The sequence below is a fragment of the Stegostoma tigrinum genome, chromosome 16, assembly GCF_030684315.1.
Source record: "Stegostoma tigrinum isolate sSteTig4 chromosome 16, sSteTig4.hap1, whole genome shotgun sequence".
NCBI lineage: Eukaryota > Metazoa > Chordata > Chondrichthyes > Orectolobiformes > Stegostomatidae > Stegostoma > Stegostoma tigrinum.
The window spans coordinates 66,958,562-66,981,442 of NC_081369.1; the positions used below are offsets into that span (position 1 = coordinate 66,958,562).

General features: G+C 45.9%; 1 protein-coding gene across 5 annotated transcripts in view; it reads right to left on the reverse strand.

Moving 5' to 3' along the window:
* Positions 1–830: 830 nt before the first annotated feature.
* LOC125459620 (protein CBFA2T1-like) overlaps positions 831–22,881 on the reverse strand; it is a 70,288-nt gene continuing 48,237 nt past the window's right edge. For all 5 annotated transcript variants that reach the window (XM_048546217.2, XM_048546216.2, XM_048546219.2 and 2 more), the window contains exons 6-10: positions 19,533–19,621; positions 11,192–11,327; positions 10,060–10,122; positions 8,828–9,018; positions 831–5,808 (exon numbers count right to left, since the gene is read on the reverse strand). In XM_048546217.2, coding sequence (XP_048402174.1) covers positions 4,933–5,808; positions 8,828–9,018; positions 10,060–10,122; positions 11,192–11,327; positions 19,533–19,621 — 1,355 coding nt within the window. In that variant the 3' untranslated portion in view covers positions 831–4,932. The remainder of the gene's footprint in view (positions 5,809–8,827; positions 9,019–10,059; positions 10,123–11,191; positions 11,328–19,532; positions 19,622–22,881) is intronic.

Consider the following 22,881-nt stretch of genomic DNA (forward strand, 5'->3'; position numbering starts at 1 on the left):
AGGTTGGTAGGTGGGAAATGTAGGTGTGGCTTGAGGGGGAGGAGGGGATAGGTGAGAGGAACAACAGGTTAGGGAGGCGGGGACGAGCTGGGCTGGTTTGGTGATGCAGTGGGGGAGGGGGAGATTTTGGGCACATCTGCCAATGTAGTATACTGTATCCACTGTACCCGGTGTGGCTTCCTTTACATTGGGGAAACCAAGCGGAGGCTTGGGGACCGCTTTGCAGAACACCTCCGCTCGGTTCGCAATAAACAACTGCACCTGCCAGTCGCAAACCATTTTAACTCCCCCTCCCATTCCTTAGACGACATGTCCATCATGGGCCTCCTGCAGTGCCACAATGATGCCACCCGAAGGTTGCAGGAACAGCAACTCATATTCTGCTTGGGAACCCTGCAGCCCAATGGTATCAACGTGAACTTCACAAGCTTCAAAATCTCCCCCTCCCCAACTGCATCCCAAAACCAGCCCAGCTCGCCCCCGTCCCCCCACTGCATCACCAAACCAGCCCAGCTTGTCCCCGCCTCCCTAACCCGTTGTTCCTCTCACATATCCCCTCCTCCCCGTCAAGCCGCACCTCCATTTCCCACCTACCAACCTCATCCCGCCTCCTTGACTTGTCCATCCTCCCCGGACTGACCTATCCCCTCCCTACCTCCCCACCTATACTCTCCGCTCCACCTATCTTCTCCTCCATCCATCTTCGGTCCGCCCCCCCCCCCCCCTCTCTCCCTATTTATTTCAGAACCCTCTCCCCATGCCCCTCTCTGATGAAGGGTCTAGGCCCGAAAGGTCAGCTTTTGTGCTCCTGAGATGCTGCTTGGCCTGCTGTGTTCATCCAGCCCCACACTTTGTTATTTGAGAAGCTTATCCTTGATAGTGAGTACTTCAGTAGTATAGACAGCTAGTGGCAGCATTGAATATTAATGTTGGTGATGGATTTAGTACAGGATTCAGGGTTGAATTTCACCTCCCTGCTTTATATGTAACAAATGATTACCATGCAAGAGGCTCCTCAGCATCTCTTGATCACTAAACAGACCCAATGCCAGTGTCAGTAAAATAACATCTTGCAGACGCAATTAAATAGTTCAAAAAATGTTGTTTTCAGTTGTCAGAAGGTGGATACAAAGCTCCCACTCTGGGTGCAATTTCTGATGAATCATAGAATCATACAGTATAGGAGAAGCCCTTTGGCCTATCAACTTCACCCCCTCATCTTTCGACGTTCAAGTGAAAACAAGCCAACTTTTTCCAACCTCTCCTCATTGGTAATATCCACCAAATCAGGCAACATCCTGGTAAACCCTTTCTGTACCCTCTCCATAATCTCTACATCCTTATGGTAGTGTGGCAAATGTATACAATTTTCCAACTGTGACCTAACTAAAGTTCTATACAGCTGCAACGTGACTTGCCAAATTTTATACTCTTCCCTGAAAAATGAGGCAAGCCTGACATATGCCTTGTTGACCACCTTATCCACTTCTGTTGCCACTTTCAGGGAGCCGTGGACCTCTATGCCTAGATCCCTCCATATGTTGATACTTCTAAGTGTTCTGCCATTTACTGTATCCTTCCCTCCTATATTAGACCTTCCAAAATACATCACCTTGTATTTGTACAGATTAAATTCCATCTGCCACTTCTCTGCCCAAGTCTCTCACCTACCTATATCCTGCTGTATCCTCTAGCAATCTTACTCACTATCCGCAGTTCGTCCAATCTTTGTGTTGTCCACAGACTTTCTAATCAGGCTGTTAACATTTTCCTCCAAAGCATTTTCATATATGTTAGAAACAACATTGGACTCCAGCATAGATCCCTGTGGAATACCACTGGTCACAGATCTCCAATTTGAAAAACAACTTTTCACTGCTACTGTGTATTATATGACTAAACTAGTTCTGCATCCATTTTACTAGCTCACCATGGATCCCAAATGATTTCACCTTTTGTATCAGCCAGCCATGGCAGAACTTGTCAAAGGCCTTGTTACAGACTGTATAGTCTGTATAGATAGGCATGGCAGCTCAGTGGTTAGCACTGCAGCCTCACAGCACCAGGGACCCAGGTTCGATTTCACCCTCAGGTGACTGTCTGTGTGGAGTTTGCACATTCTCCTTGTGTCTGCATGGGTTTCCTCCGGGTGCTCCGGTTTCCTCCCACAGTCCAAAGATGTGCAGGGTAGGTGGATTGGCCATGCTAAATTACCTGTAGTGCCCAGGGATGTTTAGGTTAGGTGAGTGAGACATGGAGAAATGCAAAATTAGGGGAATGAGTCAGGGTGGGATGCTCTTCGGAGCGATGGTGTGGACTAGGTTGGCCAAATGGCCTGTTGCTACACTGCAGGGATTATATGATCAACACTTACTGCCCTGCCCTCATCCATCATATTTGTCATTTCCTGAAAAAATTCAATCAAGTTTGTGAGACACAAACTTCTCTGCACAAAGCCACGATGCCTATTTCTAATAGGTACGTGTTTTTCCAAATTGAGTAAATCCTGGCTCTAAGAATCTTCTCCAATAATTTCCCTACTACTGACATAAGGCTCACTGGCCTGCATTTTCCTGGATTATACATGGGTTGCCTTTCTTAAACAAAGGAACAACATTGTCTTATTTTCCAGTCCTCTTGGACCTCTCCTGTAACTGAAATTAAGTTCAAAGATTTCGTACAAGGCCCCAGCAATTCCCTGACCTGCCTCCCTCAGCATTCTGGGATAGATCCCATAAGGTCCTTGGGAATTGAATACCTCCTAGCTTTTCAAAAAGTCCAACACCTCCTGTATTTATCTGCCCTTGAATATCAACATACCCTTCCTGAGACTTATCATGCACCGTGTCCTTCTCCTTGGTGAATACTGATGCAAAGTATTCATTGAAGACGTCACCCACTGTCTCAGGCTCCGTGCGTAAATTCCCTCCTTTGTCCTCGAGTGGACCTACCCTTTTCCTAATTGCCCATTTGTTCCTCATATGTGTATAAAACACCTTGGGATTTTCCTTAATCCTGTTTGCCAAAGACATTTCACAGCCTCTCTTCGAACTCCAAATTCCTTGTTTGAGTTCTTTCCTGCTTTCTTTGTATTTCTGTTTGAGGAGGGCTCTGTCTGTGTTCAGTTTCCTAAACCTTTTTCTTTTTGACTAAGCTCACAATTTCTCGTCATTCGAGTTTCCTGAATCCTGCCATCCTTATCCTTCATTTTCACAGGAACATTCTGGTCCTGAACGCTGACCAATTGATCTTTAAAAGATTCCCGTTTGCCAGTTGTGGATTTACCTCCAATTAACCCCACCCCCAATCTACATTTCCCAGTTCCTGCCTATATTGTCAGCATGCAGAGTCATTGTATTCAAACATTTCATCAGCCATCTGTTTACTTACTTCACAATTGCTGCCAGACCTGCTGAGTTTCTGCAGCAATTTCTGTTTTTGTTTAACACGCACACTGAATGGGCAAGCTGATCGACGTAAGTGATGCTGCGGCCTTTCTGAGGTCAAAAGATCTGCTGAATCTCGGAGGTATTGAAGGCAAACATGTAGCTAATGCCAGAAGTTCTCCTACTTTATTTTGTTTATTATCCACAGCTAGAGACAGGGGCAGGTAGGGTAACCATTGGTGATGGGAGGCATGACTTCAGTCCGCACATGGAATAAAACAATTGCAGGATTGATAAAATACCTGAACAACAGAGAATCACATTGAGATATCATCAGAACAACAAGTCTCTTAGCATCAAAGTCTTTCCTTGGGAATTTTCAGGCAGAATACTGTGAGACTAAAGGTCGAAGGGTGGTAGAGAATTAGAATTTTCAGCAAGTCAAAATTTCAGCCATGCTTAAAAAGATTTTTAAATTTTCACAATTGTCACATTTATTCATCTTTATGTTTCTTTCTCCACAAAGCAAAAAATGGTATCTTTTTCTCAACAGGTGCTTAAGGGCTTGAAGGTCTATGGGAGTGAATCCATCACATACTCAATCTCACCGGCTTTGTTGTAAGTGGATCTTCAGGATATCTGATATTCCCAAGTCTAACCAGTCATAGCTGTAATACCAGAAGCTTGGCCCGTGCTGCTCCATTTGGAAGTTGTGTTTGTCAGGACCTGCATGGCTGAAGGTCTCTGTATTTGCTCAGTGAGTTCTGCTGGCTTCATGTTTGGTGTCGCAACACGGGTATGAGATCAGATGTTTTTTGTGGGGTTTACTTTGGGGTTGGGGTGTACCTGGAATTTTCCCGCAGGCTAGCAAGGGAGTGTGAACACAGCTTTGAGTTTGAGCAGGTATAGAGAGTGTATATGTAAGATTAAATATGTCTGAAAGCCAGTATAGGTAGTTCTCCTATAAAGCAATGGTTGCAATCTTTCATGACCTCACGCTATAGAAAATCACTATACCTGTATAGCAAAAAGTATGCATTAAAGAAACACACATTATAACAGAACTACCGGTACTGTATACAGCTGTGAGAGCTTCTACATTGACTACATGTTCACAGCATAAAAGTATGAATTCCTTGGAATATTACAGTGTTCGAGGACAGAGAGTCTGAGAGAAAGGGGTGGCCAAGTGAGTATTTGTGATTTCTTAAAGCACACACAAAACTTTCCACGTTAAAAGTTTCTTCAATAATATTTGTGGGATCTTGCTGAAGGTTAATTTGCTTTTGTACTGGGATTACAAGTTTCGGTAAAGTTCAGGACCCTTCACATTCCAAAATAGAGAACATTTGGTAAATAATCAAAAGCGAATTTAAAAATTCAGACTAACTTCTCTGTTCCATTTGGATCAAATGAGATTCCAGAAACATTGAGGATGAACAAGTGACAATCTCACTCTGAAGTTAAAAGCTCATTTGGGTAGCTGCAAAATTGTATGTTAGAAGAAAGCAGTTTCAACAGGGATTGGGATGGGAGGAACGACAGATCAAGAAGCATTTGTAGATCCAGTGTCACTGCCGCTGGCAACAGCTACTGGGTGGATCTGCTGGCTGGAACTGGTCCAGGGGAAGGCAATGTTGTCCTTACCTGAGGTTACTGCAGGGAAGGTGGAAGGGGAGGGACTCATAGGGTTGTCCCTGCCTGAGGTTAGTAAGGGAGATGTGAAGGGAGTTATAGGGTTGTCCCTGCCTGAGGATGGGGAAGGAGTTACAGCGTTGTCCCTGCCTGAAGTTACTGAGGGAGATGGGGAGGGACTCACAGAACTGTCCCTGCCTAAGGTTACTGAGGGAGATGGGGAGGGAGCTACAGGGTTGTCCCTGCCTGAGGTTGCTGAGGGAGACGGGGAGGGAGTCGCAGCATTGTCCCTGCCTGAGGTTGCTGAGGGAGATGGGGAGGGAGTTACAGGGTTGTCCCTGCCTGAGATTACTGAGGGAGATGGGGAGGGAGTTACAAGGTTATCCCTGCCTAAGGTTACTGAGGGAGATGGGGAGGGAGTTACAGGGTTGTCCCTGCCTGAGGTTGCTGAGGGAGATGGGGAGGGAGTCGCAGCATTGTCCCTGCCTGAGGTTGCTGAGGGAGATGGGGAGGGAGTTACAGGGTTGTCCCTGCCTGAGGTTGCTGAGGGAGATGGGGAGGGAGTTACAGGGTTGTCCCTGCCTGAGGTTGCTGAGGGAGATGGGGCGGGACTCACAGCATTGTGGCTGCAGACTGCAGTGTTGATTGATTGCAGATGCTGAATGTTGTGCCCACAGAGACGGTGATGCTTCTCCCAGTGCTTGTGCTGACAGAAGGAGTCACAGTAACGTGCCATGTTGCAGCCACTGCAGGTTTCACTTGCCTTCTGACCACAATTCCAACAACCCTGAAAGACACAAGCTCTATTCATCACCAGAACAACAGGCAACATCAGGTCAGATACAATTAATTATTGCTACAGCTTGGGTTAGATTGACACTAAAGTTCTCCCTTCTCCTCTAAACTAAAACTAAATCTCCTTCACCTCATTAAACTGTAAGGAAAGCTCTCTCTACTCTGTTCCCATCAAATACTCCAGGTACAGTGACATTGAAGGAACAGTGATAAATTTCCAAGTCAGGATGGTGAGTGTCTCAGAGGAGAACTTGTAGGGAGTGGTGTTCCCATGTGTCTGCTGCTGTTGTCCTTCTAGATGGAAGTGGTTGTTGGTTTGAACGCTGCTGCCTGAGGATCTTTGGTGAATTTCTGCAGTGCATCTTGTAGATAGTACACACTGTTGCTACTGAGCGTCGATGGTGAAGGGAGTGAATGTTTGTGGATGTGGTGCCAATCAAAGCGGTAGCTTTGTCCTGGATGGTGTCGAGCTTCTTGAGTGTTCATCATAGAATCCCTGTAACTCCCTCCCCATCTCCGTCAGTAACCTATGTCAGGGACAACCCTGTAACTCCCTCCTCCTCGGTAACAGTAACATCAGCACTATTAACTAGTGCTAATCTCCTGCCTTTTCCCCATGTCCCTTCATACCATTTCTGTCCAAATAATCATCCCAGAACCCTCTTGACTATCTCAATTGATCCCGCCTACACTACAATTCCAGGCAGTGCTTTCCAGACCCTAACTACTTGTTATGTGAAACAATTTTTTTTCTCACACCACCTTTCCTTCATTTGCACATCTCTTTAAATCTATGCCCTCTCATTTTTTCCCCTGTTACAAATGGGAACAGCTTCTCCCTAACTACTCCATCCAGCCTTTATCAAATCTCCTCTCAGCCTTCTTCTCTCCAATGAGAACAGTCCCAAAGTTTTCAATCTACCCACATAACTGAAGTTTCTCATTCCTGGAACCATGTTTGTAAATCACTTCTGCACTCTCTCCAATGCAATCACATCTTCCACATAATATGACACCCACAACTGTACATTGTGAATAAGTTCAACATTACCTCTCTGCTCTTGGACTCTATGCCCCTCTTAGTAATACCGAGGGGACTTCTCTCTCCGTCTTTCCTGTCTTCAATGATCTGTGCATATACACACATAGGTAGCTCTAGGCCTGCACTCCCTGCCTTTGTACAATCTTTTGATGCTCATCTGATCAAAATGCATCACCTCACACTTCTCTGTATTAAACCTCATCTGCAATCTATCCACCCACTCCACTAACTTGTCAATGCCCTTTTGGAGCTCCACATTGCCTTCCTGTCAGGTTACAGTTCTTCCAGGTTTAGTATTATCTGCAAACTTCTGAAATTATCCTGCATGCCAAGATCCAGTTCATGCATATAATGCTAACAAAGGCAAGTGACTGTCTGTATTACAAATATCAGGCAAGAGAACAAGTAAACAAAGGATGAAACAATGATCCAACAGAATGCCGGTCCTGGGAGTGTTTAATAGAAACTCAGTGTTGAGGGACATTTACTTCCCATTTAAAAGAGTATAACGAGCTTTACTCTGTATCTAACCCACGCTGGCCCTGTCGAGGGAGTCAATACAGTGTGGAACTGGAAGAACACAGCAGCTCAGGCAGCATCAGAGGAGCAGGAGAGTCGACGTTTGGGTCGGGACCCTTCACCTGGACTGGGGAGGGTGAAGGGAGCTGGAAAATAAATAGAGAGAGGAGGGGTGGGGCTGGGGGGAAGGTAGGTGAAATGGTGATAAGTGAGTGCATGTAGGGGTAGTGGGGATTGGTCGGTGGGAAGGGTGGGGCGGATGGGTAATAAGGAAGATGGACAGCTTGTGTCAGGTCAATGAGGCGGGGATGAGAGAGAGGATTGGACACAGGACGAGGCTGGGGGTGGGGAGATTTTAAAACTGGAGAATTCTGTGTTGAGGCCATTGGGCTGTACGCTCCCAAGGCGGAAAATATGAGGTGCTCCTCCAGTTTGCGGGTTGTGTCATTGTGGCACCAGAGGAAGCCCAGGATGGACATGTCACCCAGGGAGTGGGAGGGGGAGTTAAAATGGCAACCGGAAGGTGTTGTTGATTATCACGTACAGAGTGCAAGTATTCTGTGAATTAGTCACTGAGTCTGTGCTTGGTCTCACCCCTGTCTGATGTGGAAGGTTTACTTTGAGTCTTTGGATGGAGGTGAGGGGAGAGCCATGAGGGCAGGTGTAGCATTTCCTGCGGTTGCAGGGAAAGGTGCCAGGGGTGGTGGGGCTAGTGGGCAGTGTGGAGCAGACAGGGAAGTCACAGAGTGAGCAGTCCCTATGAAAGGCAGGTAGAGGTGGGAGGGAAATATGTCTTTGGTTTTGGGGTCGGATTGTAGGTGGGGAAAGTAGTTGGATTGGGTTGGATTGGCTGTGTGTTCCATGGGGGAGATGTTGGAGTGAGTGAGAGGGTAGAGAGGTTGAGGCGATTGATGTTTCATTCACAGTTGGAGCTGAAGAGGTTGAGGGAGAGAAGGAGGCTGTGGGGTGGTATCCAGGAGAATGGGGAGTGTTGAAGGTTGGAGAAGGGTTCGGCAGAGGGTGGGTTAGACTCCCGGTTAAAGAAATAGGCACAGGAGCAGCAGAAAAAAAGTTCAACATCCAGAAGTGAATGGAATTTGTTGATATCCAGGGAGTATTTGGTGGAATAATGTTGAGAGACATTAAGTTCCTCTTTAAAAGAATAGAGAGGGCTTTACTCTGTATCTAATCCCATGCTGTCCATGTCCTGGCACTGTTTGGTGGGGGACAGTTCAGAAGGAGTTTTACTTTCCGTTTAGAAGTAAAGGAAGCTGTTTACTGTGTATCTAGGTTTACCACAGTGGCATGTTCCATTGAAATTAAATTAAGGAGAAGAACAATGCACCAATTGAAAGGAAAGGAAAACTTTTATCTAAGACTATGAAACTATTCGGCGGCTGGTGCTCTTTTGCCCCTCCTGCAATGGGAGATTGGAGCCAGGCTCTCTCACCTCACTGGCAGCCTCTTGCTGCCGGCTGGGAGACTGGATGGCCTCAGAGACTTGTTGCTTTGTCTCAGTCAGAGCACACTCCATCTTCACTCGCTCAGCAGTGACCATTTTGTGGGCCGTGTGCTCTGCTTCCAATACGGCTTTCTTCAGCTCTGTCATTGCCTGTCGCTTTACCTCATTCACTGCCTCTTCTGGGATGGAGAAAGAAGCAAAGCAGAAATGAAAATAAAAGCCGAAAGAACTGCAGATGCTGTAAATCAGGAACAAAAACAAAGTTGTTGGAAAAGCTCAGCAGGTCTGGCAGCATCTGTGGAGGAGAAAACAGAGTTAACGTTTTTGGGCTGGTGACCCTTCCTCAGAAATGAAAATAAGTCTGCAGCTGGAATTTGATTTGTTTTTCATGACAAAGATGTGTTATTTCTTATAAAAAGAACATGATGTCTACAACTTTAAAAACAGTCTCAGCTGAGAATCAAAGCTTCTGGAATTACAATCATGTGAATGCTCCTCATTTTTTAAAATTGAATTTTAACTGGCCCAAAGTTAACCCCCTTTACTCTGAAATGTGTATGTCTTCTATATTTATTTCACGTGTTAATCTGGGGAAGATTTGATGGTTTTAAAAATCATGAGGGCACAGTTTTAAAGGGATTGACAAAGGAAGCAGATGTACAGTTAGAGAAAACTTTCAGCGAATGGACCGGGTTTGGAATACATAGTGTTGGGAGCATTGTGGAGGTGGGTTTAACTGAGATATTCAGGAGGTCACAAATCACACGACACCAGGTTATAGTCTATCCCAGTCCAACACTGGCACCTTCATATCATGACATTCAAGAGGACATTGGGTGATGTGCAGGGTTATGTGAAAAAAGCAGGAGGTTGGTCTTCAGTCAAAATACTCAGAGAGTTGGTGCAGATATAATGGGCCGAATGGCTTTCTTCTGCACCGCAGGAACCTTTGATTTAGTATGTGTGTGCTTGTGGCATTTTGAAGTAGTTGGAATGTATTTCTACATTTCTTTAATATTTTTTACCTGGGTGATTCTTAGCACAACGAAATGGACCCTTTGTTTAACACAAAGAAAGTCTGACTAGTTACTTCATTATTCAGCAAGTGAGATCGTTCCTGTGTGCAGGGCATTCGGTAGGGAATGGCAAATCAGATGTTTTATACTGAGAAACTGTGGGGCTGGGCTTCTTGTTTACAAATTAACAGCAGTACAGCTTACCAGCCTTTTTCCAAATCTCTTCCTGTATATAACCCTGCCCCTGTAGAATCTGTCCATGTACTTCTGGAACACAAAACAAAAGCACTTTAATAATAATTGTGAATATGCTGTTACTGCTACTGTATATAAACCAAACATTCAAGGGAATGTGACTTTTCAAAAGGACAGACAACAAAGGAATAAGTCAGAGGGTGGCATTGTTAGTAAGGGATAGAATAAAAATGACAGCAAGTCATGACCTTAAATTGGAAGAAAGACAATCCATTTGAGCAAAGATAAGAAATAAAAACGGTTTATTCTGACAGTTGACTATAGGTTCATGGTCATCATTAGATTCTTAATTCCAGATAGTTATTGAATTCAAATTCCACCATCTGCCGTGATGGGATTCAAACCAGCGTCCCCAGCACGTTATCTGGGAGTCCAGTGACAATACCACCAGGCCATCGCCTCCACCTTAATGTAGTAGAAGGATGTAATAGCAGAACATTTAGAAATATATATAATATGATTAAGCAGAATCAGGTCCAGATTCTCACTGGGGTATGGGATCCACAGGATTCACACTAGGGTGTGAGATCCACAGGATTTGCACAGGACAATGGGATCCACAGGCATTGATTCTCACTGGGATATGGGATTTTTAGGATTTTCACTGGGGTATTAGGTTCAGTTGTGGTGATTCTAACTGGGATCTGCCTTTACTTGGTGCTGACTCATATCAGGGAGAAGCTTAGCCAGGAAAGCTGGAGGGAGATGAGTGTAGATTGTGACACAGTAATTCACTAGAGGCAGAGACAGTGATCAAGAATGTGAAAATAAACATCGGCCTATTTCATGGAGAGCACAACATTTTACAAAATGCATATTGGTGATCAAACTTCATCTGCTTTTCTGTATAGTATTAAGTTCATTCTATATTGTTTTACAAGATCAGTAGTCTTGTGATAATTGTGTGATAATAGAATTGTAATTATGATAGAAATATCAGCCCTTGGTGTGAACCTTTATTTTATTTCATTATTGCACTTAAACTGGGATAGACTGACATTATCAAGTAACAGAAATCCTGTAACAAGTTGGGTATCTTTTAGGGTGGAGGAGTTCTTAGGAGACTGCATTGAAATCTCACCTGTTCTCATATCATCAGAGTTTCTATAGTGACAGATCCAGTGATGAAGTTCTACCCGATCAGCTTCCTGGCAACGACGCAGCACCATCAGGGAGTGACGTGTTTTCTCCACCATATCCATGATACAGTTCAGGAGCTGAGAAGGAAAGGTATGAGTGAGCCACATAAAACAATAAAGAGACACTGAACCACAGGGAGACTCTAAATGTAGCTGAACAAACCTGACATTTATACAGCATAAGAGATAGTAGGAACTGCGATGCTGGAGAATCTGAAATAACAATGTGCAGAGCTGGATGAACACAGCTGGCCAAGCAGCATCAGAGGAGCAGGAAAGCTGACATTTCAAGAAAATCAGAAACCTGCTTCACAAACCTGCTCCTCTGATGCTGCTTGGCCTGCTGTGTTCATCCAGCTCTACACCTTGTTATCTCATTTATCCAGCATTGTCATTTCCTCAGGATGAAACAAAATATCAAGGAACTATTTTTAAGAGTAAACATGCCAGAGATGCAGATAGAGAGGTCCAGGAAGAACCTGGCATCCACCTGGAAACCAATATCCATTTCAAGCCTACCAACTCCCACAGCTCCTAGAATATACCTCCTCTCACCGACCTTACTGGAAAAATGCCACCCCCTATTCCCAATTCCTTCACCTCCATCGCATCTGCTCCCAAGATGGGGCATCCCACTCCTGGACATCCCAGATGTCCTTGTTTTTGAAGGACCGCAACTTCCCCCCTCAGTGGTCGAAAATGCCCTTGACCGTATCTCCCACATTTCCCGCAACTCATCCCTCACACCCCCTCCCCGCAATAACAACCAGAACAGAATGCCCCTTGTCCTCATGTACCACCCCACCAACCTCGGGATCCAACACATCATCCTCTGACACTTCCGCCATCTGCAATCCGACCCCACCACCAGAGTCAGTTTTTCCTCCCCACCGTTATCTGCTTTCTGGAGGGACCGCTCTCTCCCTGACTCCCTTGTCCGCTTCACACTCCCCTCCGGCCCCACCACACCTGGCACTTCTCCCTGCAACTACAGGAAGTGCTACATCTGCCCCTACACCTCCCCCCTCACCCCCATCCCAGGCCCTAAGAGGACCTTCCACATCAAACAGATGTTCACTTGCACACCTGCTAATGTGGCATACTGTATCCGCCATTCCCGTAGTGGCCTCTACCTTGGGGAAACCAAGTGGAGGCTTGGGGACCACTTTGCAGAACACCTCCGCTTGGTTCACAATAAACAACTGCACCTCCCAGTCGCGAACCATTTCAACTCCCCCTCCCATTCCTCGGATGACATGTCCATCCTGGGCCTCCTGCATTGCCACAACGATGCTACCTGAAAGCTGCAAGAACAGCAACTCATATTCCGCTTGGGAACCCTGCAGCCCAATGGTATCAATGTGGACTTCACAAACTTCAAGATCTCCCCTCCCCCGACCACATCCCAAAACTAGCTCAGCTCGCCCCCTGCCTCCCTAACCACTCCTCCCACCTCAAGCTGCACCCCCACCTCCTACCCACTAACCTCATCCCACCTCCTTGACCTGTCTGTCCTCCCTGGTCCAACCTATATCTCCCTACCTCCCCACCTACACTCACTTTTACTGGCTCCATCCACTCCTCTTTGACCTGTCTGTCTCCTCTCAGCCTATCTTCTCCTCTGTCCATCTTCTATCTCCCTCCCCATTTCTCTCTATTTATTTCAGAATCCCCTTCCCGTCCTCCATTTCTGAAGAAGGGCCTCGACCGGAAACATCAGCCTTCCTGCTCCTCTGATGCTGCTTGGCCTGCTGCGTTCATCCAGCTCTACACCTTTTGGAATTAATTTTAATTTTCCAAAAATCTCTTGATTAAGGGTCAGCCCCATCAAATCGAACGAGAACAAACATAACTCCTTTTTTCAAAAGAGAAGGGAGACAGAAAGGAGGAACCTTAACATCTGTAATACGGAACATATTAGATGTTATTATTAAATCAGTTATGATGGGGCACTTGGTTAAGTTCAAGATGATCAGGCAGAGTCAGCATGGTTTTGTGAAAGGAAAGTCATGTTTGACTGATCTATTACAGTTTTTTTGAGGAAGTAATACGTGCTGTGGATAAAGAGGAACCAGTGGATTTCTATATTTAGATTTCCAGAAGATATTTGAGAAGGTGTCACATCAAAGGCTATTGTAGAAAATAAAAGCTATTAGTGTACGGGTTAACACATTGGCATAGATAGCAGATTGGCTTCCTAACAGGAAGCAGAGGGTAGACAGAAATGGGTCTTTATCATCTTGGCAAGCTGTTGCAAACGGTGTGCCTCAGGGATCAGTGCTGGGACCTCCAGCTGGGACAAAATCATTTTGAAAACGATTTAGTGAAAGGGTGGAAAGTGAACTTGACAAATTTCTGATGATGCACAAATACGCAGGAAAGTAAGTTGTAAAGAAGACATAAATGAGTGGACAAAAATGTAGCAATTTGCTACAACTGAGTGCTTGCTAGTCCATTTCAGAAGGCATTTGAGAGTCAGCCACATTCCTGATGGTCTTGAGTCACAAGTAGGCCAGACTGGGTAAGAATGGCAGATTTCCTTCCCTGGAGGTCATTTACAAGATGCAATCCAGAAATTCATTAACGGTCCTTGGGCAGTACCTTCCTAATCCACAATCATTTCCATCTAAAAGCTCAAGGGCAGAAGATACATGGGAACATCACCTCCTAGAAGGTCCTATCCAAGTCAGTCACCATCCTGACTTGGAAATATATCGCTGTTCCCTAACTGTCACTTGGCCAACATCCTGGAATTCCCTCCCTAGGCAGCTAGGGATGGGCAATAAATGCTGGCCCAGCCAGCGACACCCATGTCCCATGAGTGAATAAAATACTTCCCAAATTTGATCCCATGACGCTAATATTTAGTTTAAAATCCTCTCTAATTCCCAGCATGCAGTTGGCAGGAACAGCAGCCCCTGCATGATTAGAATAAGACTGATCCTTCAGTACAGATCCCACGGAGGTGGGGCGGTGGGGGGGGGGGGGGGGTGTCAGTGCAGTACAAACCAGAACCCATTGCTCCCACGCCAGTCTTTGAGTGATGTATTCATTTTTCTGATCTGACTTTCCCTCTGCCAATTTGTACATGGCCCAGCTAATAACCCAGAGATTATCAGCTTTGAGGTTCTCCTTGAGTTTGATATTGATTTATTGCCATGTGTTCCCAAGTACTGTGAGAGGCTTTCTTTGTGAGCAGTACAGATAGATCATAGGGTGCATAGACAGAGTGAGGCATACAGGTTACACCTGCACAGGAGCTGCATGAAGTAAGATCAACATTATTTGAAGTTGGAGAGTCCATTCATCTGTCTAATAATGGCTGGGAAGAGGTTGTAGGAGACCATTACCGGGGTGCAATGGATCTTTGATGATGTTGGCTACCTTTCTGCAGCAGTGAGCTGTGTAAGTAAAGTCCATGGATGCAAGGTTGGCTTCTGTGATGGTCTGGGCTGTGTACACCACTTTCTGTAATTTCTTACGGTCCTGGGCAGAAAAGTTGCCGTACCAGGCCATTATGCACCAGGACAGTAAGCTTCCAAATGTGCATCTGTTGGTGAGGGACCTTATGAACATGCCAAATTCCCTGAACTACCTGAGGAAGAAGAGGCATTGTTGTTCCTCTTGACCATCACATCTACGCATCTCCTTCTTAGTTTCACACCTTGTACCTCATATTGACCGTGCTGAACTTCCTTCTTTGTCCCAGTCATGTCACTGCTATTACATGTACCACATCGACTAGATCCTTCCCTTCCCACTTGTCAGCTTCGAGCTGATCTCCCAAGCCTTGGCAGCGATCAGGCAACATAACCATCTGGCCTTGTGCTCTTTGATCCCCCCGCTATATTGTCCTTTACTGCCACATTTCTTTTTACTCTCCCCTGTTGAATAGCTCCTGTAGCACAGTACTATAGTCAGCTGGCTTGTCCACTCTGTGGCCAGAGAAGCTGGACAATTTGACACCTAACTGGATGGCATAGTGGCTCAGCGGTTAGCACTGCTGCCTCACGGCGCTAGGGGTCTGGGTTTGATTCCACCCTCAGGTGACTGTTTGTGTGGAGTTTGCACATTCTCCCCATGTCTGTGTGGATTTCCTCCCACAGTCCAAAGAAGCTGCTCAAACTTCAAATACTTGTTGTTTCCGGTCCAAATTCCCAGATGCTGCAAACATGACTTATCATCTGCCTGCTTAAGGCTATCAATTACAGGCCTGTTGGATGCAGCCTGATTATGTACATTAATGGCAATGCAATACAAAACAGTGTGGTGTAGTAATGAAGTCAGGAGAATGGAGACACTGTGAGTTTTTGTGACTGTGAGGAATTTGGTGGAAAAAGAGAAAGCAGCTATAATGAGTAATATGTGAGTAGCTGGTGAGTATTATCATTCCTTTCAATTTTTCAGTAAGGTTAACAAGTAAAGTGGAATAAGTATTTGTGGTATGGGTAAGTTTAATAAAAGCAGTAGTTTATTAGAATTTGGTAAAGTTTGTTAACAACAGCAAGTTAATTAAAAGTTAAGAAATGACAGGGCTGCAATCTAACCAGTGCTGATCTGATTCTGTGTGGGAACAACACAGGCAGAAAGAGGGATGTGGTCTTGTGCATAATATTACAGGGGACAGGCAGGAAAATAGCGAGCAAAAGCCAACATTTCCAGATTATTCCCAGTGTCAGAGTTGGAAATGTTTGAGATCTAGCGAGAAATTGAATTGGCTGGGGCTATTTTCCCTGGAGCGTCATAGGCTGAGAGGTGACCTTATAAAATCATGAGGGGCATGGAGAGGGTGAGTAGCCAAGGTCTTTTCCCTGGGGTGGGTGAGTCCAAAACTAGAGGTTTAAGGTGATAGGAGAAAGATCTAAAAGACTCTTAAGGGGCAACCTTCTCAGGCAGAGTGTGGTGCGTGTATGGATCAAACTGGCAGAGAAAGTGGTGGAGGCTGGTACAATTACAACATCTAAAAGGTATCTAGATTGGTGTACGAATAGGAAGGGTTTAGAGGGATAACGGGTCCCGGTGCAGAGCCGGGGTTGGGGGGGGTGTGGGTGGGAAACGGGTCCGGGTGCAGAGCCGGGGTTGGGGGGGGTGTGGGTGGGAAACGGGTCCGGGTGCAGAGCCGGGGTTGGGGGCTGTGGGTGGGAAACGGGTCCCGGTGCAGAGCCAGGTTTGGGGGGGTGGGAAACGTGTCCCGGTGCAGAGCCGGGGTTGGGGGGGGGGGGGGGAACGGGTCCCGGTGCAGAGCCGGGGTTGGGGGGGGGGGGGGGAACGGGTCCCGGTGCAGAGCCGGGGTTGGGGGCTGGGGGGGGGGGGAACGGGTCCCGGTGCAGAGCCGGGGTTGGGGGGGGGGGGTGGAAACGGGTCCCGGTGCAGAGCCGGGGTTGGGGGGGGGGGTGGAAACGGGTCCCGGTGCAGAGCCGGGGTTGCGGGGCGTTGGGAAACGGGTCTTGGAGCAGCACAACTTCCCGTGGTGTAGCTGATTCCGGAGCGGAGTGGGAGAGGTGTCGGAGTGGGACCTGGTGCGGGTGGTCAGACAACGTGCTGAGCTGTCCCTATTTGAAATTCTTTACCGGATTGTAATGTCAATCCTTTAGCTATTGCAACTACCTTATTTCTAAATGTTTTGCTCTACTTTTCCTTTTATTCTTTTGTATCCAAGGTTCACCAAAATGCCTGTACTTCTGTACGGAGTACACGTAAAGGATATTATGTTGTATGTTGCCACAATTCTGGGTAATGTGAAACCTGAGAGCATTGTGAACTATGAGAAAACAGTGTAGAACTTCAAGAGGACGTAGGTTGGTCAATGAAAGCGCAGGTGGCAGATTAAATTCATTGTTGAGAAATGCTCCTAATTTGTATGTTTGTACATAAAACGTAGAACTTAGAACAGTACAGCACAAAACAGTTCCTGCAGCCAACAATGGCTATTATCCTCTTAAGATCAAAGTACCCTGCATACACCACTAATGTACTTATGATTTATTTAAGTGGGAAGAATATGGAGAGGCAATTTAATGTAAAATTCTAAACGGGGTGCAAGAGCCGAGGAATATGTGTGTCTGTGCATATTTCACTAAACATGGTCAGGTTGAGAGAGGAATGAGTAAAGCATACACCATCCCAACATTATTAATAAGGGCATAGAGTACTCAAGGAAGGTGACTGTGTTGAACTGATATGAAACATTGCTTCAGGCTCAACTGGTGAAGCTTATCCAGTTTTGGCACTGCAATTCCAGAAATGAGGATTTTTGATTATGGAGATGGGTTGGAGAAAGTAGGAACGAAAACAGGCATTGCTGGAGAAGCTCAGCAGGTCTGGCAACATCTGTAGAGAGAGAAACGGAGTTAACATTTTGAGTTTGGTCTGACTGCACAAAGCTGGAAGAACAACATGTCACTTTCTGCTTGAAAGCCAATTTTTGGGCCTGAGCAGCTTCACCCAAGTCCTTTACTGACCCCCACACTCCAGGTCCTGTCATTAAATGGCTGCTTTCAACATAGCCAAACTATTTTAACTAACTTATGGTCCCCTTCAGCAGCTTTTCCCCTTCCTTGGTCTACTTTCAACCATTCCTTTGTCAGCCTAACTTTCCCTCTCTCTCTCTGAGCTCTACTTCGACCTGTCCATTCACTTCTTTCCCATCCCTCTCATCAGCATAAATACCACCTTTTCCCAGCTACTCTCAGTTCTGAAGGAGGGCCACTGAATTCAAAACACTAACCCTGTTGCTGTCTCCACAGATGATGCCAGACCACCAACCCTTCACAGCATTTTCTGTTTTTTATTTCAGGCTCTAGCATCCAGTATTGCTTTTATTTGAACTAATCCCAGTTGTGAAGGGAACAGGAGTAAGTGCAGAGATTTAAAGTAATTGGGAAAAGAAGCATAAACAATATTAGAATAAGAGATAACAAGGTGTAGATCTGGATGAACGGAGCAGGAAGGCTGACGTTTTGGGTCTGGACCCATCTTCAGAAATGGGGGAGGGGAAGGGGGTTCTGAAATAAATAGAGAGAGATGGGAGGGGGGGAAGGCGGATGGAAGATGGATAAACGACCAGATAGGTGGAGACGAGACAGACAGGGCAAAGAGGCGAGGATGGAGCCAGTAAAGTTGAGTGTAGGTGGGGAGTTAAGGAGGAGATAGGTTAGTCCAGGGAGGCAGACAGGTCAAGGGGGCGGGATGAGGTTAGTAAGTAGGAGATAGGGTGGGGCTTGAGGTTAGAGGAGGGGATAGGTGGGAGGGGATAGGTTAGGGAGGCGGGGACGAGCTGGGCTGGTTTTGGCATATGGTAGGGGAGGAGAGATTTTGAAGTTTGTGAAATCCACATCGATACCATTGGGCTGCAGGGTTCCCATGCGGAATATGAGTTGCTGTTCCTGCAACCTTTGGGTGGCATCGTTGTGGTACTTGCAGGAGGCCCATGATGGACATGTCATCCAAGGAATGAGAGGGGGAGTTGAAATGGTTCACGACTGGGAGGTACAGTTGTTTATTGTGAACCGAGCGCAGGTGTTCCGCAAAGTGCATTTCTTCATGTAGCAGTTGGCCACAGGGTGGAATGCATTGCCTGAATAGAAAGTCTCAGAAGGCACCTAGACTGTTATCTGAAGAGGAAGGTTGTGCTAACTTACAGAAAGAAGGCAGGCGAGTGATACTGAGTAAATTGCTCATTCAGAGAACCAATACAAACCATGGGCTGAGTGGCCTTTCTGTGTGTTGTTCTCATTCTGTAATAAAGTGTATTGGGTAATGTAATCGAGCAGGGAAACTACTGGAATAGTTGAGCCTGGAGATCTTAAATGAATGAAGATTGCAGCAAAAAATGGACGGAGGTGGGGTGATATTGTGGAGGAGTGAATAAGTATCTCCGTAAAGATACATATGATGAGGGAGATATTGGCAGGTCGTCCAGGCTACAAACTGTCCGGTTTTGCCTGAGGTGGTGACTAGGGATCAGAATTTGTGGCTGGGAAAAAATGGCGATAATTTTGTTTTTTCAAATGTTTAAAAGTCTGAAAAACAGAGTCAACTGTTTGAGAGAGGCAGTGGTGGAGACAGAGCTGGATACTGACATATCCGACACCATCCCATCATTGTCCAGATTGGGATCTTTGGAAGAGGCACTGAGGTGATATTCCAGAGGAATTCTGTATCCCAGGTTTCTTGGAAACATTCTCAGCCTGAATCAGCATCTTATGTCAGAGCAAACTCACAAGGTTACCCCTATCACACGATCTTACACCTCAACAGGACGTGTTATGTACCCACACCTACATTATCCAGGTGCTTCCATTCTTCTGCCCACTCTCTGTCTGTCAAGTGATGATCAATTACATCTGATTGGGATCTCTGTACTCCTGGAGCTGTAATGACATAAAAGACCAACATTAGCAAAGGTTGTTAAGAGGATTCCAGCCTGCCTGTAAGCACAAAGCAAGCTCAGACAGGGTCACCCAACACTGGACAACACACTCTCAGACAGGCGAACCCAGCACTGGACAGCACACTGTCAGACAGGCTAACCCAACACTGGACAGCACACTGTCAGACAGGCTAACCCAACACTGGACAGCACACTGTCACACAGGTTAACACAGCACTGGACAGCACACTGTCAGACAGGCTAACCCAGCACTGGACAGCACAGGTTTCACCCTTTAGTCATAACCCACAATAAATATGGCACACATATGTGAGCTGTTTCTGACCAACAACACAGTTTGGGACAATGCAGCATTTTTGTACTGCAGTGGGGTTCAATGCACAGCTCAGTGTCAATCAAAATATCAAAGTTAGGAATAGATGAGTTCAGACAGAATACATTGCCACAAAGCCAGGGAGAGACAGTGGCGAGGGAACAAACCAAAGGATAGGCTGTTAACGGATTGTAGGCAATTACTGACTGATAACCCACTGTCAGAGTTTTTAGACGTGTTTTAATGAGATGTTGATGTTAGAACATAGTACCTTACAGCTCAGTACAGGCGCTTCGGCCCTTGATGTTTTGCCAAATCTGTGAAACCAATCTGAAGCCCATCTAACCTACACTATTCCATTATTATCCATATGTTTATCCAATGACCATTTAAATGCCTTAAAGTTCGTGAGTCTACTACTGTTGCAGGCAGGTCATTCCACACCCTTACTACACTCTGAGGAAAGAACCTACCTCTGACATCTGTCCTATATCTATCACCCCTCAATCTAAAGCTATGTCCCCTCGTGCTAGCCATCTCCATCCCAGGAAAAAGGCTCTCATTGTCCACCCTATCAAATCCTCTGATCAACTTGTATGCCTCTATTAGGTCACCTCTTAACCTTCTCCTCTCTAACGAAAACAGCCTCAAGTCTCTCAGCCTTTCCACGTCAAACCTTCCCTCCATACCAGGCAACATCCCGGTAAATCTCCTCTGCACCCTTTCCAATGCTTCCACATCCTTCCAATAATGCGGCAAAACTCAATCCCTCTACTAAAAAAACTAACATACCGTATGCCTTTCTAACAACCCTATCAACCTGGGTGGCAACTTTCAGGGATCTATGCACATGGACACCGAGCTCCCTCTGCTCATCCGCACTACCAAGAATCTTACCATTAGCCCAGTGCTCTGTATTCCTGTTACTCCTTCCAAAGTGAATCACCTCACACTTTCCCACATTAAACTCCATTTGCCACCTCTCAGCCCAGATCTGCTGCTTATCCATGTCCCTCTGTAACCTGCAACATCCTTCCGCACTATCCACAACTCCACCGACTTTCATGTCATCTGCAAATTTACGAACCCATCCATCTCAGCCTCATCCAGGTCATTTATAAAAATGACAAACAGCAGTGGACCCAACACCGACCCTTGCAGTACACCACTAGTAACTGAACTCCAGGATGAACATTTCCCATTAACCACCACCCTCTGTCTTCTTCCAACTAGCCAATTTCTGATCCAAACTGCTAAATCACCCTCAATCCCATGCCTCTGTATTTTCTGCAATAGCCTACCGTGGGGAACCTTATCAATCGCTTCACTGAAATCCATATACACCACATCAACCGGTTTACCCTCATCCACCTGTTTGGTCACCAGCTCAAAGAACTCAATAAGTTTTGTGAGGCACGAACTACCCTTCACAAAACCGTGCTGACTATCCATAATCAATTTATTCTTTTCTAGATTATTATAAATCCTATCTCTTATAATCCTCTCCAACACTTTACCCACAACCGAAGTAAGGCTCACTGGTCTATAATTGCCAGGGCTCCCCTTCTTGAACAACGGGACAACATTTGCTATCCTCCAGTCTTCTGGCACTATTCCTGTTGACAATGACGACATAAAGATCAAAGCCAAAGGCTCTGCAATTTCCTCCCTGGCTTCCCTGAGGATCCCAGGATAAATGCCATCCAGCCCAGGGGACTCATCTATTTTCACACTTTCCAGAATTGCTAGCACCTCCTCCTCACGAACCTCAATCCCATCTCGGCTAATAGCCTGTATCTCAGTATTCTCCTCAATAACATTGTCTTCTTCCTGTGTGAATACCGACGAAAAATATTCATTTAGCGCCTCGCCTATCTCTTCAGACTCCACGCACAATTTCCCACTACTGTCCTTGACTGGCCCTAATCTTACCTCAGTCATTCTTTTATTCCTGACATACCTATAGAAAGCTTTAAGGTTTTCCTTGATCCTATCTGCCAAAGACCTCTCATGTCCCCTCCTAGCTCGTCTTAGCTCTCTCTTTAGGTCCTTCCTGGCTAACTCAAGATCCCTAACTGAGCCTTCACGCCTCCTCTTGACAAGGGATTCAACTTCTTTAGAAAACCATGGTCCCCTCGCTCGACAACTTCCTCCCTGCCTGGCAGGTACATACTTATCAAGGACACGCAGTAGCTGCTTCTTGAACAGGCTCCACATTTCAATTGTGCCCAGCCCCTGCAGTTTCCTTCCCATCCTATGCATCCTAAATCTTGCCTAATCACCTCATAATTGCCTTTCCCCCAACTATAAATCGTGCCCTGCAGTATATACCTATCCCATTCCATTGCTAAAGTAAACGTAACCAAATTGTGGTCACTATCACCAAAGTGCTCACCTACCTCCAAATCTAACACCTGGCCTGGTTCATTACCCAGTACCAAATGCAATGCGGCCTCGCCTCTTGTTGGCCTATCTACATACTGTGTCAGGAAACCCTCCTGCACTCACCTGGACAAAAACTGACCCATTTAAAGTACTCGAACTATAGTATTTCCAGTCAATATTTGGAAAGTTGAAGTCCCCCATAACAACTACCCTGCTACTTTTGCTCCTGTCCAGAATCATCCTTGCTATCCTTTCTTCTACATCTCTGGAACTTTTCAGAGGCCTATAGAAAACTCCCAACAAGGAGACCTCTCCTTTCCTGTTTCTAACCTCTGCCCATACTACCTCAGTAGACAAGTCCTCATCAAACATCTTTTCTGCCACCGTAATACTATCCTTGACTAACAAAGCCACACCTCCCCCTCTTTTACCACCTTCCCTGATTTTAATGAAACATCTAAACCCCGGAACCTGCAACATCCATCCCTGTCCCTGCTCTATCCATGTCTCCGAAATGGCCACAACATCGAAGTCCCAGGTAC